At 43.2% G+C, this 20961-nt stretch overlaps 2 protein-coding genes across 2 annotated transcripts; one reads left to right on the forward strand and one right to left on the reverse strand.

Moving 5' to 3' along the window:
• Window positions 1–1377: 1377 nt before the first annotated feature.
• On the reverse strand, window positions 1378–12125 carry man2b2 (mannosidase, alpha, class 2B, member 2). Its single transcript, XM_021578281.3, has 18 exons — window positions 11894–12125; window positions 11533–11679; window positions 11305–11410; window positions 11025–11197; window positions 10617–10732; window positions 10201–10378; window positions 9882–10080; window positions 9441–9631; window positions 9092–9260; window positions 8654–8790; window positions 8123–8391; window positions 7719–7910; window positions 7290–7533; window positions 6934–7044; window positions 6664–6856; window positions 5889–6145; window positions 1906–2035; window positions 1378–1673 (listed from the first exon to the last, which is right to left on the reverse strand). The coding sequence occupies exons 1-18, from the start codon at window positions 12017–12019 to the stop codon at window positions 1576–1578; spliced, it is 3036 nt and encodes a 1011-aa protein (XP_021433956.3). The 5' UTR covers window positions 12020–12125; the 3' UTR covers window positions 1378–1575.
• Window positions 12126–12189: 64 nt separating this feature from the next.
• smim20 (small integral membrane protein 20) lies at window positions 12190–13280 on the forward strand. The gene is made up of 3 exons (XM_021578449.3): window positions 12190–12393; window positions 12859–12915; window positions 13074–13280. The coding sequence occupies exons 1-3, from the start codon at window positions 12285–12287 to the stop codon at window positions 13109–13111; spliced, it is 204 nt and encodes a 67-aa protein (XP_021434124.1). The 5' UTR covers window positions 12190–12284; the 3' UTR covers window positions 13112–13280.
• Window positions 13281–20961: the final 7681 nt, after the last annotated feature.

The following is a 20961-nucleotide window of genomic DNA, read 5'->3' on the forward strand; positions in this document are numbered from 1 at the left end:
AATGACACAAATATTAGTTTCCACAAAGTCTGCTGCCTCAGTGTCTTTAGATGTTGTCAGATGTTACTATGGAATACTGAAGTATAATTACAAGCATTTCATTAGTGTCAAAGGCTTTTATTGACAATTACATGAAGTTGATGCAATGAGTCAATATTTGCATTGACTCTTTTTCAGGATCTCTGCAATCCGCCCTGGCATGCTGTCAATTAACTTCTGGGCCACATCCTGACTGATGGCAACCCATTCTTGCTTAATCAATGCTTGGAGTTTGTCAGAATTTGTGGGGTTTTGTTTGTCCACCTGCCTCTTGAGGATTGACCACAAGTTCTCAATTGGATTAAGGTCTGGGGAGTTTCCTGGCCATGGACCCAAAATATTGATGTTTTGTTCACTGAGCCACTTAGTTATCACTTATGCCTTATGGCAAGGTGCTCCATCAGGCTGGAAAAGGCATTGTTTGTTCACGAAGCTCTTCCTGGATGACAAGGTAAAAATCTGTCGTTTTGCCCATGAAATAGGCAGTTAACCAACTGTTCGGCCATCATTGTAAATAAGAATGTCCTTTACTGACTTGCCTAGTTTAAAAAGTAAGTGGGCCCGAAAGTATTCGGGCCCCCTTGAACTTTGCGACCTTTTGCCACATTTCAGGCTTCAAAGATTTTTTTGTGAAGAATCAACAAGTGGGACACAATCATGAAGTGGAACGACATTTATTGGATATTTCAAACTTTAACAAATCAAAAACTGCAAAATTGGGCTTGCAAAATTATTATTAGCCTGAAATGTGGCAAAAGGTCACAAAGTTCAAGGGGGCCTGAATACTTTCGCAAGGCACTGTATATTTATTCACATTGTTAGAGGTGTAATTCCACAAAACGTTCAGATTGATCACTGGGTGCTCTTGATTTGAATGTTGCATTTCAGAGCCAATGGAAAGGGCCAATTCAAGTGAAGCTACAGGCTAACGCGTATGTAAGGTAGTTAGATATTACTGCATGGTCGGAACTAGAAGCACAAGCATTTCGCAAACACTCGCATTAACATCTGCATGTGACCAATAACATTTGATTTATAGACTGATGTCATCCTATGGAAAGTACTTATTCTTTAAGGCCAATAACAGGAAGTGGCCGTGTGGTCTACTGTGGACTGTCAGCGCTGCGCTCACTTGCAAACAGGAAGAACATCTCACTAACGCCATACAGATGAACAATCTTACCGCTACTCAAACAGTGAGAACTACTGGGTTAGGTTATGAGGGTTTCAGATGCTTGAGGTGTCAATAATGACCTTCCCCTCTCCAAGGCCTTAAAAACAGAAGCACTTCAACTGAGGAAAATAAAGAAATAGACACAAAAATGGAGCGACTCCCTATTTTAGATTATACTCAATTTAATACAGAAAAAGTAGACCGGCACGTCAAGATAATCCACATCCTGGTCATACAATGTCCCGTGTTACATTAGAGAAAGTACATGACAGAATGTTTAATCCCACGTTCTACATGTCAGAAGGCCTCTCTCCAGATTAGTCATCCATCTTCACAGAAGACTGAAGGGTAACAGGAACGTTCTACTTGAGCTTGAAGTAAACAAAGAAGGTCCTGATTTCTTTGGGTGATATGGTCACGTTGAACTCTCCTCTCACACCAACACTTGACCTCTTGACCCCTGAAACAGACAAACGAATACTAGGACGTAGACAAAAAAACAATTGTAAACACTTTTTTCCTTCAGATTTCACAGGTGGTTGACATCTCAAACACTACAGCCTACTCCAACTGAATTGACAGCTCCTGAATCTCAAAGGTACACTGATACAGTAGCTTCTCTCATCGTTTAACAAAAAGGTATGTATCCAGATGTAATATTTCACCCCCACCAATGCTGAACTGAAGCTTACCAACACTCTCACCCCTCCCTGGGTCTTCTGAAGCCTTCCACTTCCACCTCTGGAGGTCGGAGATATCCCAGGTTCCTGTGAGAGAGCGCTCCTCCAACGCTCTCACTTCCCCCATGCCCCGCAGCACTTCCTGTTTCACACAGGAAATGGATTTTCAAAACAAATACAGTGTAAACGGAGTAGTGACCTGGGCTGTTGCGGTGACCGTATTACCGGCAGTCAAATTCCATGTCAAATCAAAAAGTTTGTCACGTGCGCCGAATAAAACAGGTCAGTGAAATGCCGAATACAACCTGTCAGTGAAATGCTTACTCACAGGCTCTAACCAATAGTATAAAAAAAAAAAAGGTATTAGGTGAACAATAAGAAATAAAACAGTAAACAGACAGGCTACATACAGGCACCGGTTAGTCAGGCTGATTGAGGTAGTATGTACATATGGTTAAAGTGACTATGCATATTTGATGAACACAGAGTAGCAGTTGTGTAAAAGAGGGGTTGGCGGTTGGTGGGTGGCGGGACACATTGCAGATAGCCCGGTTAGCCAATGCGTGGGAACACTGGTTGGTTGGCCCAATTGAGGTAGTATGTACATGAATGTATGCACATGATAAACATCTATGCACATTATAAACAAACGTGACTGTTTAGTCATGGTAATTAGGTTTCTCCAAGCTCTGATGCTGTTGATGCTAGTTAGTAGCCTAACACACTTCCCAACTGCCTGGTACTCAGCACTCCATTGTCCCTCCAAGCACTCTGACATCAATGCAAATGTCATCGAACATCTCATCAAAACACTTCATGAGAGCCCAGGAGCTCATGTTGCGTAACATTTCTATAGGCTATGCAATCACACGAGAAAACAGAGTGATGGCCTCCATCAAAAAGAGGACGATCCCATCAGCTTTCTATAGGCTAGGTCTACTATATTTATCTCAGCTACACCAATATTAAGCACATTGTTTATCTATACAACAGGAGTATAGTAGTTTAATTTTTTTATTTATTATAAATTGCCAAAGAAATTCTAAAAACCTGTTGTTGCGTTATCATTATGGTGTGGAGATTGAGGAACAAAAACAATTTAATCCATTTTAGAATAAGGCTGTAAAGTAACAAAATGTGGAAAAAGTCAAGGGGTCTGAATAGTTTCCGAAAGCACTGTAGGCTAGTGCTTTTGCCATCTGATGAGTCTTTCTTTACAGTGAGAAACACCCGATCACATGATGGCGAGCCATGTGAGTGAGAGGTGCTGAGGACACAGCGCCGCCCTCGGGGAGAAGGACACAGCACAGCATTCCCGGCCAAGCGCACAATGGCCGCAAAAGGCACCGGTTTTCTTAGGGTGCATTACAGCCACAAAGGGGATGGGGCCGTGACATTTGAGGCATTATCAAGTGCTTGTCAAATTGTGACTGAGAGACTAATGAAGGGTGTACAGCCTGAGCAAAACAAAGCAGAGCTCATGCCTTTCAAGCAACTTTTTTCAAGTCATTATAATCACATCGTGCACAATTAGAAAATATTTAAAAATCTAAACGAATAGCGCAACGTTTGTATCACAACTAAAGTTGCATAAATAACTAATTTAAGCATATACAGTAGCAGTCAAAAGTGGACACCTACTCATTCCAGGGTATTTCTATATTTTTACTATTTTCTACTTTGTAGAAAAACTATGACGTAACACATATGGAATCATGTCACAACACAACAATAATTGGTTACTACAAGGTAGGGGTGGTAAACAAAACATAGCCCTATTTGGTAAAAGACCAAGTCCATATTATGGCAAGAACGGCGCAAATGAGCAAAGAGAAAACAGTCCATCATTCATTTAAGACATGAAGGTCAGTCAATCCGGAAAATTAAGAACTTTGAACGTTTCTTCAAGTGCAGTAGCAAAAACCATCAGCCGCTACGATGAAACTGTCTCTCATGAGGACCGCCACAGGAAGACCCAGAGTTACCTCTGCTGTAGAGGATATGTTCATTAGAGTTAACTGCACCTCAGAAATTGCAGCCAAAATAAATGCTTCAGAGTTCAAGTAACAGACATCAACTGGAGACTGCGTGAATCAGGCCTTCATGGCCAAAGGACACCAATAAGAAGAGACTTGCTTGGGCCAAGAAACACGAGCAATGGACATTAGACTGGTGGAAATCGGTCCTTTGGTCTTATGAGTCCAAATATGCGATTTTTGGTTCCAGCCGCCATGTCTTTAGAGATGAAGAGCATGTGATGATGATCTCAGCATGTGTGGTTCCCACCGTGAAGCATGCAGGAGGTGTAATGGCGCTTTGCTGGTGACACTGTCTGATTTATTTAGAATTCCAGGCACACTTCACCAGCATGGCTACCACAGCATTTTGCAGCAATATGCCATCCCATCTGGTTTGCACCTAGTGGGACTATGATTTGTTTTTCAACAGGACAATGACCCAACACACCTCCAGGTTGTGTAAGGGCTATTTGACCAAGGAGGAGATGGAGTGCTGCATCAGATGACCTGGCCTCCACATTCACCCGACCTCAACCCAATGGAGATGGTTTGGGATGGGTTGGACAGCAGAGTGAAGGAAATGCAGACAAGTGCTCAGCATGTGGGAACTCCTTCAAGTCTGTTGGAAAAGCATTCCGGGTGAAGCTTGTTGAGAGAATGCCAAGAGTGTCCAGAGCTGTTGTCAACGCAAAGGGTGGCTACTTTGAAGAACCTCATACTCTTTGGTTACTACATGATTCCATATCTGCCATTTCATAGTTTGGATGTCTTCACTATTATTCTACAATGTAGAAAATAGTAAAAATAAAGACAAACCCTTGAATGAGTAGGTGTGTCCAAACGTTTGACTGGTGCTGTAGGAGTACCCATTTCTTTGTTAACTGCTCAACTCTGCCTGTGCCCACTCCCTCACATCGTTGAGGAAATATATTTTATTCAGCTTTGTTCAATTTTATTCTTCAAACTAAAATATAAAATAATGCCACTGAATCATAAGCAAATCTTGTCTGCTAAATGAACGAGTGTAGCCCACAGCCATATGGTATAGCCACATCAGGACAACTCAAGAGTATGTTACTCTGTTCTTCTGAAATAAGACTATATTTTCTTAATATCATGTTTTAGACCCATCTAAAATAATGGATTTATTGTGAAGGTGTAGGCTATATTACATGGATTTATTGTGAAGGTGTAGGCTATATTACATGGATTTATTGTGAAGGTGTAGGCTATATTACATGGATTTATTGTGAAGGTGTAGGCTATATTACATGGATTTATTGTGAAGGTGTAGGCTATATTACATGGATTTATTGTGAAGGTGTAGACTATATTACATGGATTTATTGTGAAGGTGTAGACTATATTACATGGATTTATTGTGAAGGTGTAGACTATATTACATGGATTTATTGTGAAGGTGTAGACTATATTACATGGATTTATTGTGAAGGTGTAGGCTATATTACATGGATTTATTGTGAAGGTGTAGGCTATATTACATGGATTTATTGTGAAGGTGTAGACTATATTACATGGATTTATTGTGAAGGTGTAGGCTATATTACATGGATTTATTGTGAAGGTGTAGGCTATATTACATGGATTTATTGTGAAGGTGTAGACTATATTACATGGATTTATTGTGAAGGTGTAGACTATATTACATGGATTTATTAGACTTTTGAAATGGTAGATGGTCCATAGGTCTGCACCAGTGGCTTGTAGGCTGTGTGGAAGCCAGGAGATGCTACCTATATTTATGTTAATTAACAGTCAGGTACCGTGAGACCGACAGTTATTTGCTTGACAATCACCGGCTGACTAAATTTCGTAACCGCCACAGCCCAAGGAGAGACCAAATGTCAATATCACATCTACTTGTTCACTTAATTTAGCATTTAATACACAAACATATATCTCTGTTATTGAAGTCTCCTCTTCATATTGATCTCATCAAGCTGTGTTTCCTGTTACCTTCATGTTAATGGTGGACGGCTGAGACAGAACCGGGTCTTCCCCCTTCTCATACAGATGCATGATTCTCAGTAGGACCCGATCGTAGTCCGGCTGTGTGGATCCAGGGGTACCGGTCTCCATGTTGCGGAGGTGCAGGGTGTGGTTGGAGCTGTAGAACCAGCCCGGGACACTAAGCGTCAGCAGGTGGAGGTTGTCAGGCAGGACCACGGGGCGTATCGGAGATCCGGTCCGAGGCTCCTTCCTCCAGGCCTTCTCTAAAGGGGGAAGTGAATGGCATTGTGGGTATGAGATCATACATTGTGACAAGGCATTGTACAGGTGATCAAAAACATGGTCGACTCCATTTGGCAACGTTCAATTGTGTATTTGTTTTTAGAATGGATTCCACATTATGGATTTTCAGGGAAAAGTTTAGTGGAAAGTAGCTGTGCGTGCTTTAAACAGGTTGGTAGTTACTGTCATGAATCTTGTCCTGAAGGCAGCTCTGCATAGTGGTCACTAACTGGCACAGCCACAAAGTCATCAAATCTGATTTTAAACCCAACCTAGCCTTAACCCTAATCATACTACCAACCCTAATCTTAAATTAAGACCAAAATGCACATTTTGTTGTCATGAATGTTTACGATATAGCCAATTTTCACTTTGCAACTGTACCATCTAGAGGAAAATCCCTCAGTTCTGCCTCCAGGTCAAGATTCATGACAATAAAGGTCAACCTGCGAGCCTCGATAGAGTAGTTCAACAGGGGAGCGATAAGGAGTGGACTCACGTGGCCTGTCGATGGGCATGACCACAGGTCGGTGCTGCAGTTCTAGCATCTCCCTCTGGTAGAGAGAGGAGGTAGCAGCCAGGGAGCCCAGTGTCATCCATAGGACAGGCCTCACCACCGAGCTGTCGTTCAGGGTCAGGTTATAACCCAGAGTCCACTCCTGGTTGTTCCACAGACGTCGGTGGAGCATCACCTAGGACAGATACAAGGGCTTGAGGTTGTGTGTGTGTGTGTGTGTGTGTATGCATCGCATACATAAAACACACTCACCTCCAGCTCTCCCTCACTCTGGCTGGATGCACCATGAGCTCTCTCACTGAGGAGGACCAGTCTGCTAGAGTCATCTTCAATGTAGGCCATTCGAACCATGGGGTAGTAATTCTGCAGTACACAGACAGGAAGAAACACAAGCAATTGTCACAAAGTCCTGAAAAGTAACCCAGGCCTGAACCACCAAAAAGGAAAGCTGATGAGACCAAACACCCAAACGCCCCGAGTAGGAAGAAACCTCGAGGAACCAGGCTCATAAAGTGTAGCCCATCTTCCTCTGGCTGGCAAGGTACAGTGGAAGTTCAGTGTACATTTAACCCTCTACACCAAACTGACCTTAAATACAACCCACTCACTCTGGCAACAGTATCATTGACGAACGTCCTGGAAGGCCTCTTCATCATCTGGTACCCGTTGTCGTCGGTGAACAGAGTCCTGTTGTTCTTCAGGCTGGTCTTGACCCTGAGGACAGCCTCGGTGTTGACCACCAGGGGGCCCAGCGAGTAGCTCTGCTCCATCCTGTAACACAGCCTGCCGCTGGGGAAACTCTGTGGTATTCTGGTGGTGACAGAGTAGGTGTAGTCCTCATCTGCTTCCTCCCTGCAGACACCCCATTATTAATGTGAGCCACCCGATATTAGACCTGAACCTTACTAAGATGTAGTGTGGTACGAGTGAGTGTGTGAGAAAGAGGTGATAGATGGAATATAAAAAGAGATAGTAGCTACAGAAGGAGGGTGCGTGGAAACCAAAAACTGACAGAAAGGAGTTGTTCACATTCCCACCTGTAGAAGTACTGTCTGATCTCCGTGACGATCTTCCCAGGGACAATCTCCATCTTGACAGCCTTGTACGCCCTCACTGCCGAGCCGTTGGCACTGAAGATGTAGTTGTCAGAGACGGGCCCTGCGCTGACATTCCCATTGACCTGGTACTCCCAGAAATCCTGACTCATTCTCACCGTTCTCTTCTCATGCCTGTCAGGGTCACAGAAAGGTCAGAGGACATTGTTGACGTAACACCTGGGCTGCATTCAAAAGGAAAACGTACAACGTTCAGTAAAATAAACATGCTTCTCTGACATGGAGAACAAATCACATCAGCTCTATTAATTACCTTTGTATCTGCAACGTTCCACAACGTTATCCTGTTGAATGTGCCCCTAATGTGAATGTTGAATATAATTTACCTGTCGGTGATGCTATGCAGTAGGTTAGTATCCTGGTCCAGCATGATCTTATAACACTCATTCAGAACCGGCAAGAGTCTCCTTCCTGTCTTCAACTCCTGTGAAACATTTAGTCTCTTGAACGACACAACCCAGGCATGGTGGGTCGAGGACCCCTCTTTACCCGGCTTCTCTGAGAACTTGATGAGGTACTTCCTGTGTTGGAGACCCCCAAGGTTCACCACAATGAACAGGTCATAGGTCGTGTTGGAGTCAGCTGAACTCTGGGTCTGTTGGGAGCAGAGAGAGACACAGGCCGTGTTCATTAGACACTAACAGACGAAAACAGAGAGGGAATACCTGGACTTGTCCAATAAGAAACACATACTTTCATCTTCCAATGAACACAATCAGTCATCTGAAAACGGAGTTTGTCTATAAGGTAGGATGTATATCTGCAGTTCCATTGACACATGGCTTTTACATGATATACTGGTGACTCATTGTTCTACAAATGTTTAACTGGAAATGGAGTGGATTTATCCACACTACCTGTGCAGGTATGGCCTGTCCTTGGTCGTCGAACACGGTTGCCATGGGCAAGGTTACCGTGACGTTGATGATGGCGGTGGTGTTCCATGCCAGGGGGTTGTACACAATGATGTGCTGCTCCAGGTCCAGATGGGAGCCTGCAATTACATAAATTAACAACATTTTGATAATGTAGGTAAAAAATAAATAAAAAACATGTAGTTGATGAAGAGTCATTAAATGATGCCTTGGACCAAGCTGAACCTTGGGCCTTGTTAGAACACAACATATCCTCCCCATTCCTTGATGTGTATTCACTGATCTGTAGTGTGTGATTGGATAAGTGAAAACATGCGGCCCATCCAACTACTTTCACAAAGCCACATGTCTGAGTTCATGTCAAATAAAGTATAAATAGATTTCAATGATTCATTATTATGTTGAAGTACAGTACTTTACCCTTGCTATGAGAGTCTTCAGGGTTGCTAGCGGTGCCCAGGGTCTGGGGCAGGAGGAAGAGGGCAGCCAGGAGTTCCTCTACTCCCATCATAGCCTGGGTCAGGTGCTCTATGTACATGTCAGACACCTTGGGAGACTCTGTCCCTGTGATCCCATCATGGTGCTGTACCTGGAGATAAGACAGAGGTAGAACAATAGAGAAGTACTGGTTTTAGAATTCATTTTGTGGGTCTTATTTCTACATTTGTGTGACAGAAACGGGATTTGAGAATGTTTAATCACTGGGTTACAATGATAGCGATGATTAATTTACAATGAATCACAATCGATGAGTATTTTGATCAAGCACCTCAGAGACAGCCCAGCGGAGGGCCTTCAGCTTCTGCAGGGCCTCTTCTTTAGGGACCGGTCCATCTGGGTAGCTGACCCGGTACCGGGTGAACAGAGTCTCTGCAGCATGCAGCTGGGAACTAGCTCTCCTGGCTATCCCCTTCAGAACATTCCGGGAGGCATAGAACCCAGTCCAGGCCTGGAAAGGTTCTGGAGAGATAAAAGGTTCCTTTTTAGAACTACAAGAACCAGATTGGAATTGTGAAAAAAGCATTTTAGTCCCTTGGCTTCATAGTAGTTTTTACTGCTACATGTTTTTAGTGTGCCAACTCTTGGTCACTGGAACCATTGAGTGAGATAAATATATATATCTATATATACATATTTTCTTAGTTTTATTCATATTCCATTTACATATTTGAAACTTATAATAGATAAGCACATTTATGGAAAAACCCACCAGTGGAGTAAGGAAGGAAGTCCTCACTTCCCCTCACCTCCCAGGTGAGATTTGATTGGTGGACAGCCTGGAAGTACTCGCTGAGAGTGGCGTACTGGACTGTCACTCCAAACTCCTTGCTGTTCTGGTTGATGTATTCCACTAAGGGATCCATGTTGGCAAACTGCACAGAGGAGTTGTAGAACTGCTTGTCACAACCCTATGGAGTGAAATAACAGGAGAAACATACATTGCTCAATGGTGAAGTAACTAGAAAGAACATTCATTAAATTGTGATTGGGGAAACAGTTTCCTGACCGCTTCCTGAAAGTTAACTCACCCAGGGCCAGAGGACATGGTTTGTCCTGAACCACGCTGCCCTCTGCTGGATGTTCTGCACCATGGTCTTGGCATAGGAGTGCAGCGTCTCTTTGGTGACAGGCAGGCTCATGTTGGGGTAGATGCCGTTTTTAGGGGGGTCAGGGAACAGAGCCACACCATTCCAATAGAAACCAGAGCTGAGAGAGAACAACTGATTAGTTTCACCGAGACAAATGTGCCTGTAATCTGTTAACAGCCCATGGTGATAGGCAAAACTGATCAAATGGAGATTTTTGTTGATTCTCAACAACAACAAAAAACATTTGGAGTCTTAATTCAATTACAGCATGTAAGGGTAAGTCTAAGACAGTAGGATATGCTCGGAGAGTTATGACATGGAAAATGGTGAGAGGGGAAAGGAGATATTTAGGAGACCTGTTAGAGAAAGGCAGGCGAGATGGAGTACAGTAGCTGAACTGGTCCATGGTGTGAGTGAAGATCTCCTGCTGCTCTTTCAAGGAGGGGGAGCCTCTCCAAACAAACTGTAGTTTCTGTTCCAAAATAACAAGACCAAGACAACAACTTAGTGTAAATATACTGTAACTCGGTTGATAGAGCAAGGTGCTTGCAACACCAGTATAGTAGGATCAACTCCTCAGATCACCCGTACATAAAAATGTATGCATGACTCAGTCGCTTTGGATAAAGACATCTGCAAAAATGGCATATGTTATTAAGTCAAGCCTCTAAACCATTTAACTGCTTATAAGTGACTGATCATGGTCAAGACTAGCTGGTGAACTGCCTGGTAGGCTGTAGCTGAAACTAAGGTGACTACCATACCTTGCTCTTCTGCATGACATCTTTGAGGTCATAGTCAATACGTGAGATGAGGTGGGCATGGAACCCAGCCAGGGCGAAGAGGACAGGGGTGGTGGCAGAGGCTCCAAACGGGTCCACGTGCCACGAAAACCGGGGACGCACCCCAAACGTCTCGTACAGGAACCCATGGCCCTCTAATTACAGTGTGTGTGTGAGTGAGACAGAAAGGGAGATTGAGTCCATGCTCATTTAAACCAACCAACGAAACAAATATTATACATCAAGCATGAAACCACTTCACCTGTCAGCTGCAGTATCTCATCATCTAGATCGGTTACAGCTTCATCATGCATCACCTGACCCCCGATGATGAACTCAAGTCGACTCTCCTTCAGCAGCTGTCGCACCTTGGGAGGGGGGAGGGGCAGTGGGAGGGGAATAGGTGACTAGACAGTCATACAAAGATGAGACTTCTGCATGAGCAGCACCTCATTCACATGGAGGGGTATATACGATTATTCTATAGTACTTGTTTCTTGTGCTTGTCTGTAGCCACAGAATCCCACCACAGCCGAAAGAACTCCTGCTCCACTGCGATGAACTTGCGCTGTTTGTTCTGTGTCAGCGCCTCTGTCACACTGGAGTACACGTTCGCTGCATAGGCATGCATGCTCTCCTGTTTGAAAATTAAAGAGAGAAAAACACCCTGTTCAATGCTGTATACTGTGAACACTGACAGTATAGAGTCGTAACTACATTTGGACTGACATTTCATTTTGTGACATTCTTGAACCTCCCAAAATAAAAATGTCCCTAGTTCTAACGTCCAAGAAACCAACCTAACTCCTGTACTATTGTATAAACGTTAGCTCGGTAAACTAGTAACAAACCTGAATAGTATATACCCAGCCAACATCCATGTGACTGTGCGGGATAACAAACGTCTGAATTGGTCCATTTCTCTCTGCACAGATAACCGTGAAAAATAAAAACAGTGGGAAAGTTAAAAACCCCATCTCTGTCAAAACATGAGCTCACAGCAAACTAACCCACGTCCTTATTATGGTTTTGCAGCATGTGACAATCAGGCGGCGCCCCGCCCCTTGATGTACGGAGTACCGCAGAGATCAAAAATAATGTGAAGCCGCAAATTAAAACCAACCATTTTAAACAGCGCAGAACTTCGTGATTGTGAACAAAGTTTAACTGGTAAACTTTACCCCGGAAAACATTCAGGGGAAACACACATACTGGGCATTTGGAGGTGAATGCGCAACAAATATGTCAAGGAACAGAAGGATCACGTTAATATTTGGAGGATTTATAACAGCAGTTGCTGCTGCATTTTACCCTATATTTTTCCACCCACTCACGCACACAGCTGACTACAGTAAGTAACTATCGTTATTCGAGGAATGTACTAGTCGACTCTGTCACAGAGTCTTGTTACACAACGACATGCTAGCTAGGAAGTCTTGTTAGGCGACTTTTTATTTTATACCTGCTAGTATCCTCATGTGGACATAATTTTGCCCTGGCCAGTCGGACCGTAAACATTGCATTGACAAATTAGCTATGCCATTTGTTTGTAGCTGTAGCCGTGTGTGCTAAAAACCCATGTAATAACGTAGCTACATGGTCTCAGTATAACGGGTTTCTGTTTTTAAGTATAGACAGTTTATTTTAATGCTGTACAATTGTGATCATACTACAAGTTCTCTCAAGCAGTGGTCTGATTGCACCAGTGGACAGTGCTAGTGCACTTGCCTTGTCTATAAGGATCCTGGTTCAACCCCCCCCCCCCCCCAGTCCCCCGCAACACAATTGAAAACCCCACTCACTCACTTCTCTGCAGATCAAGTCCAGAGGGCAAACCGAGCAGGAATCAATCAAGCAGACGTGCAACCAGTGGGTAAGTAGCCTGCTAACTTCTCTCATGCAATGGTTCTTCTTTGTTCTTCTTTGTTCTTCTTTGTTGTTTGTTTGTATTGTTCCATCCCCTGTCCTATCAGCAAACTTTACATTTTCACTAACCATATATAAATCAGTTATAATTTGGTGTATTTTCAGGTGTCAAAGTATGGTCTGATCCCTACAAGCCAAAGTGATGCCGGAGACAACTGTCCCTGGTATGGAAAAAGAAGACGCTATGCTGATGAAGACTGTCCACTGAAGATGATTCTGAATCCCAATTGGAGTGTGTTTGTGTGAGTGAATGCTTAGGTGTGGTGGATGGATGCTTACCACTTTATCCTATGAATAAAGTTTAAAGACCTCTGTGTTTTCTCTTTATGTTTTTGGAAGTGTTTGGGCCTATGTATTTGGGAATTCAATTGGTCACTTCATTTCTTTAGGCTACTTGTAGTGCATTGGATGTGATATGCATTATGACCACAAGGTGTCACTATTTGCTCAGACAGTGGCAGAGAGGCAGTTTGGTACATTATGTGCTCAGTAGGCCTATATCCTAGATTTATTGCTTTCAAATAAAACCAATTCGTTTTTTCTTCTTCTGGGTATATTTAAGCAATAAGGCCTTCGGCCTATAATAATAATAATAATAAAGACCCTAGGCCAATAATGGCCAATATACCACGGCTAAGGGCTGTATCCAGGCACTACGAGTTGCGTCGTGGATAAGAACAGCCTTAGCCGTGGTATATTGGCCGTATATCACAAACCCAGAGGTGCCTTATTGCTATTATAAACTGGTTACCAATGTAATTAGTGCAGTAAAAACTTTTTTTCAGACCTGTGGTATACAATCTCATATACCACGGCTGTCAGCCAATCAGCATTCAGAGAACCACCCAGTCTATATTTGTCAATACATTTGTATTGACAGATGTCCACTTCACATGAACAATGTTTTAGACAGAGGTGCACATGCTTTAGAACCAACTAAAAGGCAAATGATAAAGTTAAACTTGAGCCAAGCTCATCTAGACTAGTGCTGCTAGAGGCCAGCACTGTATCCACGACAACGGGAATGCACCTACACTTGGAACACCTGCAGACCTTTCAAAATCTCCGCCCACTTCAAACTCTCGCACACTCAACCATTCCGTAGTTGGTAGAAGGCCCAGTTTGCGGAATTGGATACTTTTGCTTCACGACTGGAAATTGTGTCATAATGAGATTAGTGAGATACAGTTGACGTCAGAAGTTTACATACACTTAGGTTGGAGTCAGTAAAACTCATTTTTAAACCAATCCACAAATGTCTTGTTTACAAACTAGTTATGGTAAGTTGGTTAGGACATCTACTTTGTGCATGACACAAGTCATTTTTCCAACAATTGTTTACAGACAGATTATTTCACTTATAATTCACTGTATCACTATTCCTGTGGGTCAGAAATTTACATACACTAAGTTGACTGTGCCTTTAAACAGCTTGGACAATTCCAGAAAATTATGTCATGGCTTTAGAAGCTTCTGATAGGCTAATTGACATCATTTCAGTCAATTGGAGGTTTATCTGTGGATGTATTTCAAGGCCTACCTTCAAACTCAGTGCCTCTTTGCTTGACATCATGGGAAAATCAAAATAAATCAGCCAAGACCTCAGAAAACAATTGTAGACCTCCCCAAGTCTGGTTCATCCTTGGGAGCAATTTCCAAATGACTGAATGTACCACGTTCATCTGTACAAACAATAGTACGCAAGTATAAACACCATGGGACCACGCAGCCGTCATACCGCTCAGGAAGGAGATGCATTCTGTCTCCTAGAGATGAACGTACTTTGGTGTGAAAAGTGCAAATCAATCCCAGAACAACAACAAAGGACCTTGTGAAGATGCTGGAGGAAACCGGTACAAAAGTGTCTATATCCACAGCAAAATTAGTCCTATATCGACATAACCTGAAAGGCTGGTCAGCAAGGAAGACATCCCTGCTCCAAAACCGGCATAAAAAAGCCAGCCTACGGTTTGCAGCTGCACATGGGGACAAAATCATACTTTTTTTGAGAAATGTCCTCTGGTCTGATGAACAAAAAATAGAACTGTTTGGCCATAATGACCATCGTTATGTTTGGAGGAAAAAGGGGGAGGCTTGCAAGCCGAAGAACACCATCCCAACCGTGAAGCATGGGGGTGGCAGCATCATGTTGTGGGGGTGCTTTGCTGCAGGGGGGACTGGTGCACTTCACAAAATAGATGCCATCATGGGCAAGTAAAATTATGTGGATATATTAAAGCAGCATCTCAAGACATCAGTCAGGAAGTTAAAAGCTTGGTCGCAAATGGGTCTTCCAAATGGACAATGACCCCAAGCATACTTCCAAAGTTGTGGCAAAATGGCTTACGGATAACAAAGTCATGGTATTGGAGTGGCCATCACAAAGCCCTGACCTCAATCTTGTAGAACATTTGTGGGCAGAACTGAAAAAGTGTGTGCGATCAAGGAGGCCTACAAACCTGACTCAGTTACACCAGCTCTGTCAGGAGGAAATTCACCCAACCTATTATGGGATGCTTGTGGAAGGCTACCTGAAATGTTTGACCCTAGTTAAACAATTTAAAGGCAATGCTACCAAATACTAATTGAGTGTATGTAAACGTCTGACCCACTTGGAATGTGATGAAAGAAATAAAAGCTGAAAGAAATCATTCTCTCTTCTATTATTCTGACATTTCACATTCTTAAAATAAAGTGGTGATCCTAACTGACCTAAGACAGGGAATTTTTAATGGGATTAAATGTCAGGAATAGTGAAATACTGAGTTTAAATGTATTTGCCTAAGATGTATGTAAACTTCTGACTTCAACTCTATATCTCATGCACAAAAACATCATGGCCCATGTGATCTAACAAGGGCACTGATCTGAAAAATGTCCAAATAATGTTTAGCTTTGCCTTGTGAGGTTTCACTGTGACTGACCCTAACTTTCCCATCAGATTGCAGGACCAAGAACAGTCCCTGCAAAATCTTTGAGAAATAAAAGAGGTCTGGATAAATTATGGGATTTGATTACCTCCCTAAAGAGATGACCTAAGTTATAAGCAGTCCAGTCCACACAACAATGTAGCCTACGTCTAAAACTTCGAGTTGGGGCCTTCTGCCAACAAAACCCAGTGCCAAGGCCTTACACTCACCCTCCCTCTCAACCCCCCCCCCCCCCCCCCCCCCCCAATTAACAAGCCCCATTGTTTATGAGATGTTGTTATTGTTTGTCTGCTCTCAGAAACAAAGGAAAACTCAAAGAGCCCAATGAGCGTAGCCACATCCAAATAAAGAGTGGAGAGAAAGAAAGGCGAAATTCCTCTCATTCCCCCGCTGGTGTTTTCCAGATTCTTCCAATGACAGCTCCCGGCGTGTGTGAGTGAAGCAAGACGACAGAGGAGAAATCAGTGCTGGAGAGGAAGAGAACCACATTCTTGCAAGGTACTCGTCACCTCCACACACACTGAACAGAAAGAAATGAAATTGCGGGACTATATATTGTGGTAGGATGAAATAGTATGAATAAATTCATCAAAATACATGCTTTTATGAAAATATGGCAATCATTTTAATATGTTGGTAATCCATTGTATAAAAGTGATAACGGTTTGCCCCGTGCCAATATATCCTCCAAACACCTGCTTCTCGGGCATTATCACTGAACAATTTACTGTACAGTTTACCTCAATTAATCAGTTCTCATTACTGAAGTCTATCTCTCACTTCACTTAGGTGAAAGAAGTCCCTGACTCTCCAATTACCTGGGGCAAGTCTTTTAAATGTCAAACGTCTCACTCCTAGGCCTATAGCATAATCTTGTCATATGGTGTCCTGTTGGTTCTACAGCCCTCTGAATAGAGGTCGCGACCCCGACCCGCTATAACCAACAACAGCCACACCTTGCGTCTCCGTAACAGTTCTATCACCAAACAATCGATCCATTACACAAATCATACCTATTGAGAATCTTTCCTGAACTCAACGGTGACTTAAATTCGACCAGTTGTTTTGCCCACCTTCAAGAGTGCCGGTAATTGGCAACGTTCCTCCCCCTAATTACTATGGGACCCGGGGTTGAAAGACAGAGAAGCAGCAGGATTTATTTACATCTAGGAGGGGGAGGAACTGAACGTAATATACTACTTGAGTTCTAATGGGGAATCTGTCATGCATGGAAATGAACTGAGAGTACGGAATTAGTGAATACAGGAAATTAACTGAGAGTACGAAATGAGTGAATACAGGAAATGAAAATAAACAAACCAAACAACTGTAAAGAGTTCTAACAGTCGCTAATGAAAGACAGAGCGAGCTTTGAGGCATGTTGCTTCTGTTATTGGGGAAGTTTTCCAATCAAATTGGGATGACTTTTACAGCTCTACAGTGTGTGAACACTTTGTTGTCAACTGTCACTTTTGGAGGATCCTTTGGATCAATGGAACACATGTGTCCAAGTTGCGGTTGTTGTGAGGACAATTGTGTCAACATGTTTTTTGTTGTTGTCACAAAACACAGGCATGCACGCGTCCATACACACACACACACACACACACACACACGCACGCACGCACACACACACACACACACGCACGCGCACACACACACACACACACACACACACACACACACACACACACACACACACACACACACACACACACACACACACACACACACACACACACACACACACACACACACCACATCTCCATTCATTATCACACACACTCCCACTCTCTTGCTCTCTCACTCTCTCTCGCCTGTGTTTTCACTCTCTCTCGCACTCTCCATTTCACACACGGCCAATTAACCATGGTCCATATCTGAATTCCTGTTCTCCAGTATAACTACTCCTTGCCCTCAAAAACAGTGTACCGTAGCGCTGGGTCACATCTTGGGTTACCAGGCCTAAACGCTGTGGAAACTGATACCGTAAGTATTTAGCAATGTCTGGAATAAGCACATCCTAGCAAGCAGTCTAACAGGCCAAGTGACAGTGTGTTCCTGGGCGAGCTAACAGCTACCTAACATTACATCATCTCAATGCCAGAAACATAGAAAGAAGCATGTTGGAAAACACAGTAGCACACACACACACACACACACACACACACACACACAAATACGAACACGCATTCACGCACGCACACGCCACACAACTCACACAAACACGCACATATATTTTCTGTATCTCCTGGGTTTTAATCAGAGCACTGTGGATGACAACAGAAACTCTAAACTAAACAGTAATGTTATACTCACTGGAAGGCCTGTGTGTGTGTGCTTGTGTTGAACTATGTTAAAAAATGTTCTGCGAAGAACCGCAATACATAATTATGGTCAGTGTTGGGTTCCATCTCTTCTGCTCTGTTTGTGGAGATGTGTAATTTGTTTATTTCAGCAAATCTTTAATGGAAGCCATGTCCATGGGCAGAGACGTTGAAATGTGACTGACGTATTGACGCTCTCCCTTTTCTTACTGTTTGTGTTTGTTTGTGTTTTGAGGTCTTTTTGAAATGAATAGACACATGCTGAGGTCCGTGGAAACATCATGGAAGAGTCTGTGTGTGTGCTTGTGTGTGCTTGTGTGTGTGTGTGTGTGTGTGTACATACGTTTTCTCTGTGTGTGTGTGTGCATGTGTCATGCGCCCGAGCACATTTGTGTGAGCACAACAGAAGGTGATTTTTCACTCTCTTCCAGTCCCAACAACTGACCTCCTGACCTATCCGGCCCATTGGCTTCGTAAGTGTGTCACCTACACAATAACAACCACCCTCCACACAGAATAACTATTTCTCTCTTTCACCCTGATTTAAAAAAATCTGACAAATGTGAGGTAGCGAGAGAGACAACACTCAGCAACCTCTTACTCATGTAAAACAGGTTCTCCTTCGCCATTCTATGGAATTGTATGGGTTAAGCTCAGAAGGGTTCTTAAAGGAAGTTGATGGCAAGTTTTAAGGCTACATTGCAAGTGGGAGGAAGGTAGGCTCTTAGGGTCTCCTTACGGCTGGTGAATGAGACATAAGACTGAGGTGGAAAAGGGAGTTGAGGTCTTGAACGTGTGTTTTAATTTTTTTAAATTTTTTATAACGTGTATTTAGCTAACTATTTTCCACATCTCCACAAAATATTACTGTTTTGCAAAAGCATGCTCGAGCGCCAGATTCGATATCCGCGCTTATAAACCCAGGGTCGTTACAATTATTAATTTCAAATTCGTTTTTTCAAATTATAGGATACTGAGGAGGTATATTATAAATAGTTTTCTTGGTTTTAGAACTTTATTTTTGTGTCCCGTTAGTGCAATTTATTTAAATTGTTCTTGCTTACTTAAGTAGCTAGCTACCAGCACGAGTGTGCAGTTTTCTGCGCCAGAATGGTCTATGCTGCCGAAAATGTTGTTGACTTTTTGTTGAAGAACCCCTTTCATTCTCTGGGGTTTACGGAAAAGGTGTGAATTAAAAGCAAGGGTTGACCTCTGCCTGAGATCAGTTTCATGAAGAAGGATGAAAAGGTGAGGGTGTTCAATACCACCTGATATCAAAAGTATAGCTGGTTAACAGGGAGCCATTCATCAAGTCTACTGTATTGCTGGCCCTGCCTGCGTTTTTGGGCATGCAAGAATGAGCATTTAGAGGACACTACGAGATAGAAAGTTCCGGCGACAAGGGCAACTACAAGGAGCTTGCAGAGGTAACACAGGTGTGAGTGTTGACAAGGACAAGGCTGGAGATCACTCTGTCATGCTGATTGAGTTTGAATAACAGACTGGAAGCTTCGAAAGGGGGGTGGTGCTTGGAATCATTGTTCTTCCTCTGTCAAACATGGTTACCTGCAACGTGCCGTCATCATTACTCTGCACTAAAAGGGCTTCAAGGCAAGGATATCGCTGCCAGTAAGATTGCACCTAAATCAACCATTTATCGGATCATCAAGAACTTCAAGGAGAGCGGTTCAATTGTTGTGAAGAAGGCTTCAGGGTGCCCAAGAAAGTCCAGCAAGCGCCAGGACCGTCTCCTAAAGTTGATTCCGCTGCGGGATCGGAGCCCCACCAGTACATAGCTTGCTCAGGAATGGCAGCAGGCAGGTGTGAGTGGATCTGCACGCACAGTGAGGTGAAGACTTTTGGAGGATGGCCTGGTGTCAAGAGGGCAGCAAAGAAGCCACTTCTCTCCAGGAAAAACATCAGGGACAGACTGATATTCTGCAAAAGGTACAGGGATTGGACTGCTGAGGACTGAGGTAAAGTCATTTTCTCTGATGAATCCCCTTTCCAACTGTTTGGGACATCCGGAAAAAAGCTTGTCCGCAGAAGACAAGGTGAGCGCCACCATCAGTCCTGTGTCATGTCAACAGTAAAGCATCCTGAGACCATTCATGTGTGGGGTTGCTTCTCAGCCAAGGGAGTGGGCTCACTCACAATTTTGCCTAAGAACACAGCCATGAATAAAGAATGGTACCAACACATCCTCCGAGAGCAACTTCTCCCAACCATCCAGGAACAGTTTGGTGACGAACAATGCCTTTTCCAGCATGATGGAGCACCTTGCCATAAGGCAAAAGTGATAACTACGTGGCTCGGGGAACAACACATTGATATTTTGAGTCCATGGCCAGGAAACTCCCCAGACCTTAATCCCATTGAGAACTTGTGGTCAATCCTCAAGAGGTGGGTGGACAAACAAAAACCCACAAATTCTGACAAACTTCAAGCATTGATTATGCAAGACTGGGCTGCCATCAGTGTGGCCCAGAAGTTAATTGACAGCATGCCAGGGCGGATTGCAGAGGTCTTGAAAAAGAAGGGTCAACACTGCAAATCTTTCTAGGGAGTTTTTCCTTGCCACTGTGAGTGATTCTACACCTGCATTGCTTGCTGTTTGGGGTTTTAGGCTGGGTTTCTGTACAGCACTTTGAGATATCAGCTGATGTATGAAGGGCTATATAAAATACATTTGATTTGATTTTAAATATTGACTCTTTGCATCAACTTCATGTAATT

The sequence above is a fragment of the Oncorhynchus mykiss genome, chromosome 21 (genome assembly GCF_057628025.1).
Source record: "Oncorhynchus mykiss isolate SJ-2025 chromosome 21, ASM5762802v1, whole genome shotgun sequence".
Lineage (NCBI taxonomy): Eukaryota > Metazoa > Chordata > Actinopteri > Salmoniformes > Salmonidae > Oncorhynchus > Oncorhynchus mykiss.

Coding starts and splice junctions, on each gene's coding strand:
- man2b2 (XM_021578281.3), bottom strand. CDS start 12,019: ATGGGGTTTTTAACTTTCCCACTGTTTTTATTTTTCACGGTTATCTGT. Junction 10,081..10,200: donor ACCATGTCCTCTGGCCCTGG/GTGAGTTAACTT, acceptor TTCACTCCATAG/GGTTGTGACAAGCAGTTCTA. Junction 6,146..6,663: donor CATGCCCATCGACAGGCCAC/GTGAGTCCACTC, acceptor TTCCCCCTTTAG/AGAAGGCCTGGAGGAAGGAG.
- smim20 (XM_021578449.3), top strand. CDS start 12,285: ATGTCAAGGAACAGAAGGATCACGTTAATATTTGGAGGATTTATAACA. Junction 12,394..12,858: donor CACGCACACAGCTGACTACA/GTAAGTAACTAT, acceptor ACTTCTCTGCAG/ATCAAGTCCAGAGGGCAAAC. Junction 12,916..13,073: donor AGCAGACGTGCAACCAGTGG/GTAAGTAGCCTG, acceptor GTGTATTTTCAG/GTGTCAAAGTATGGTCTGAT.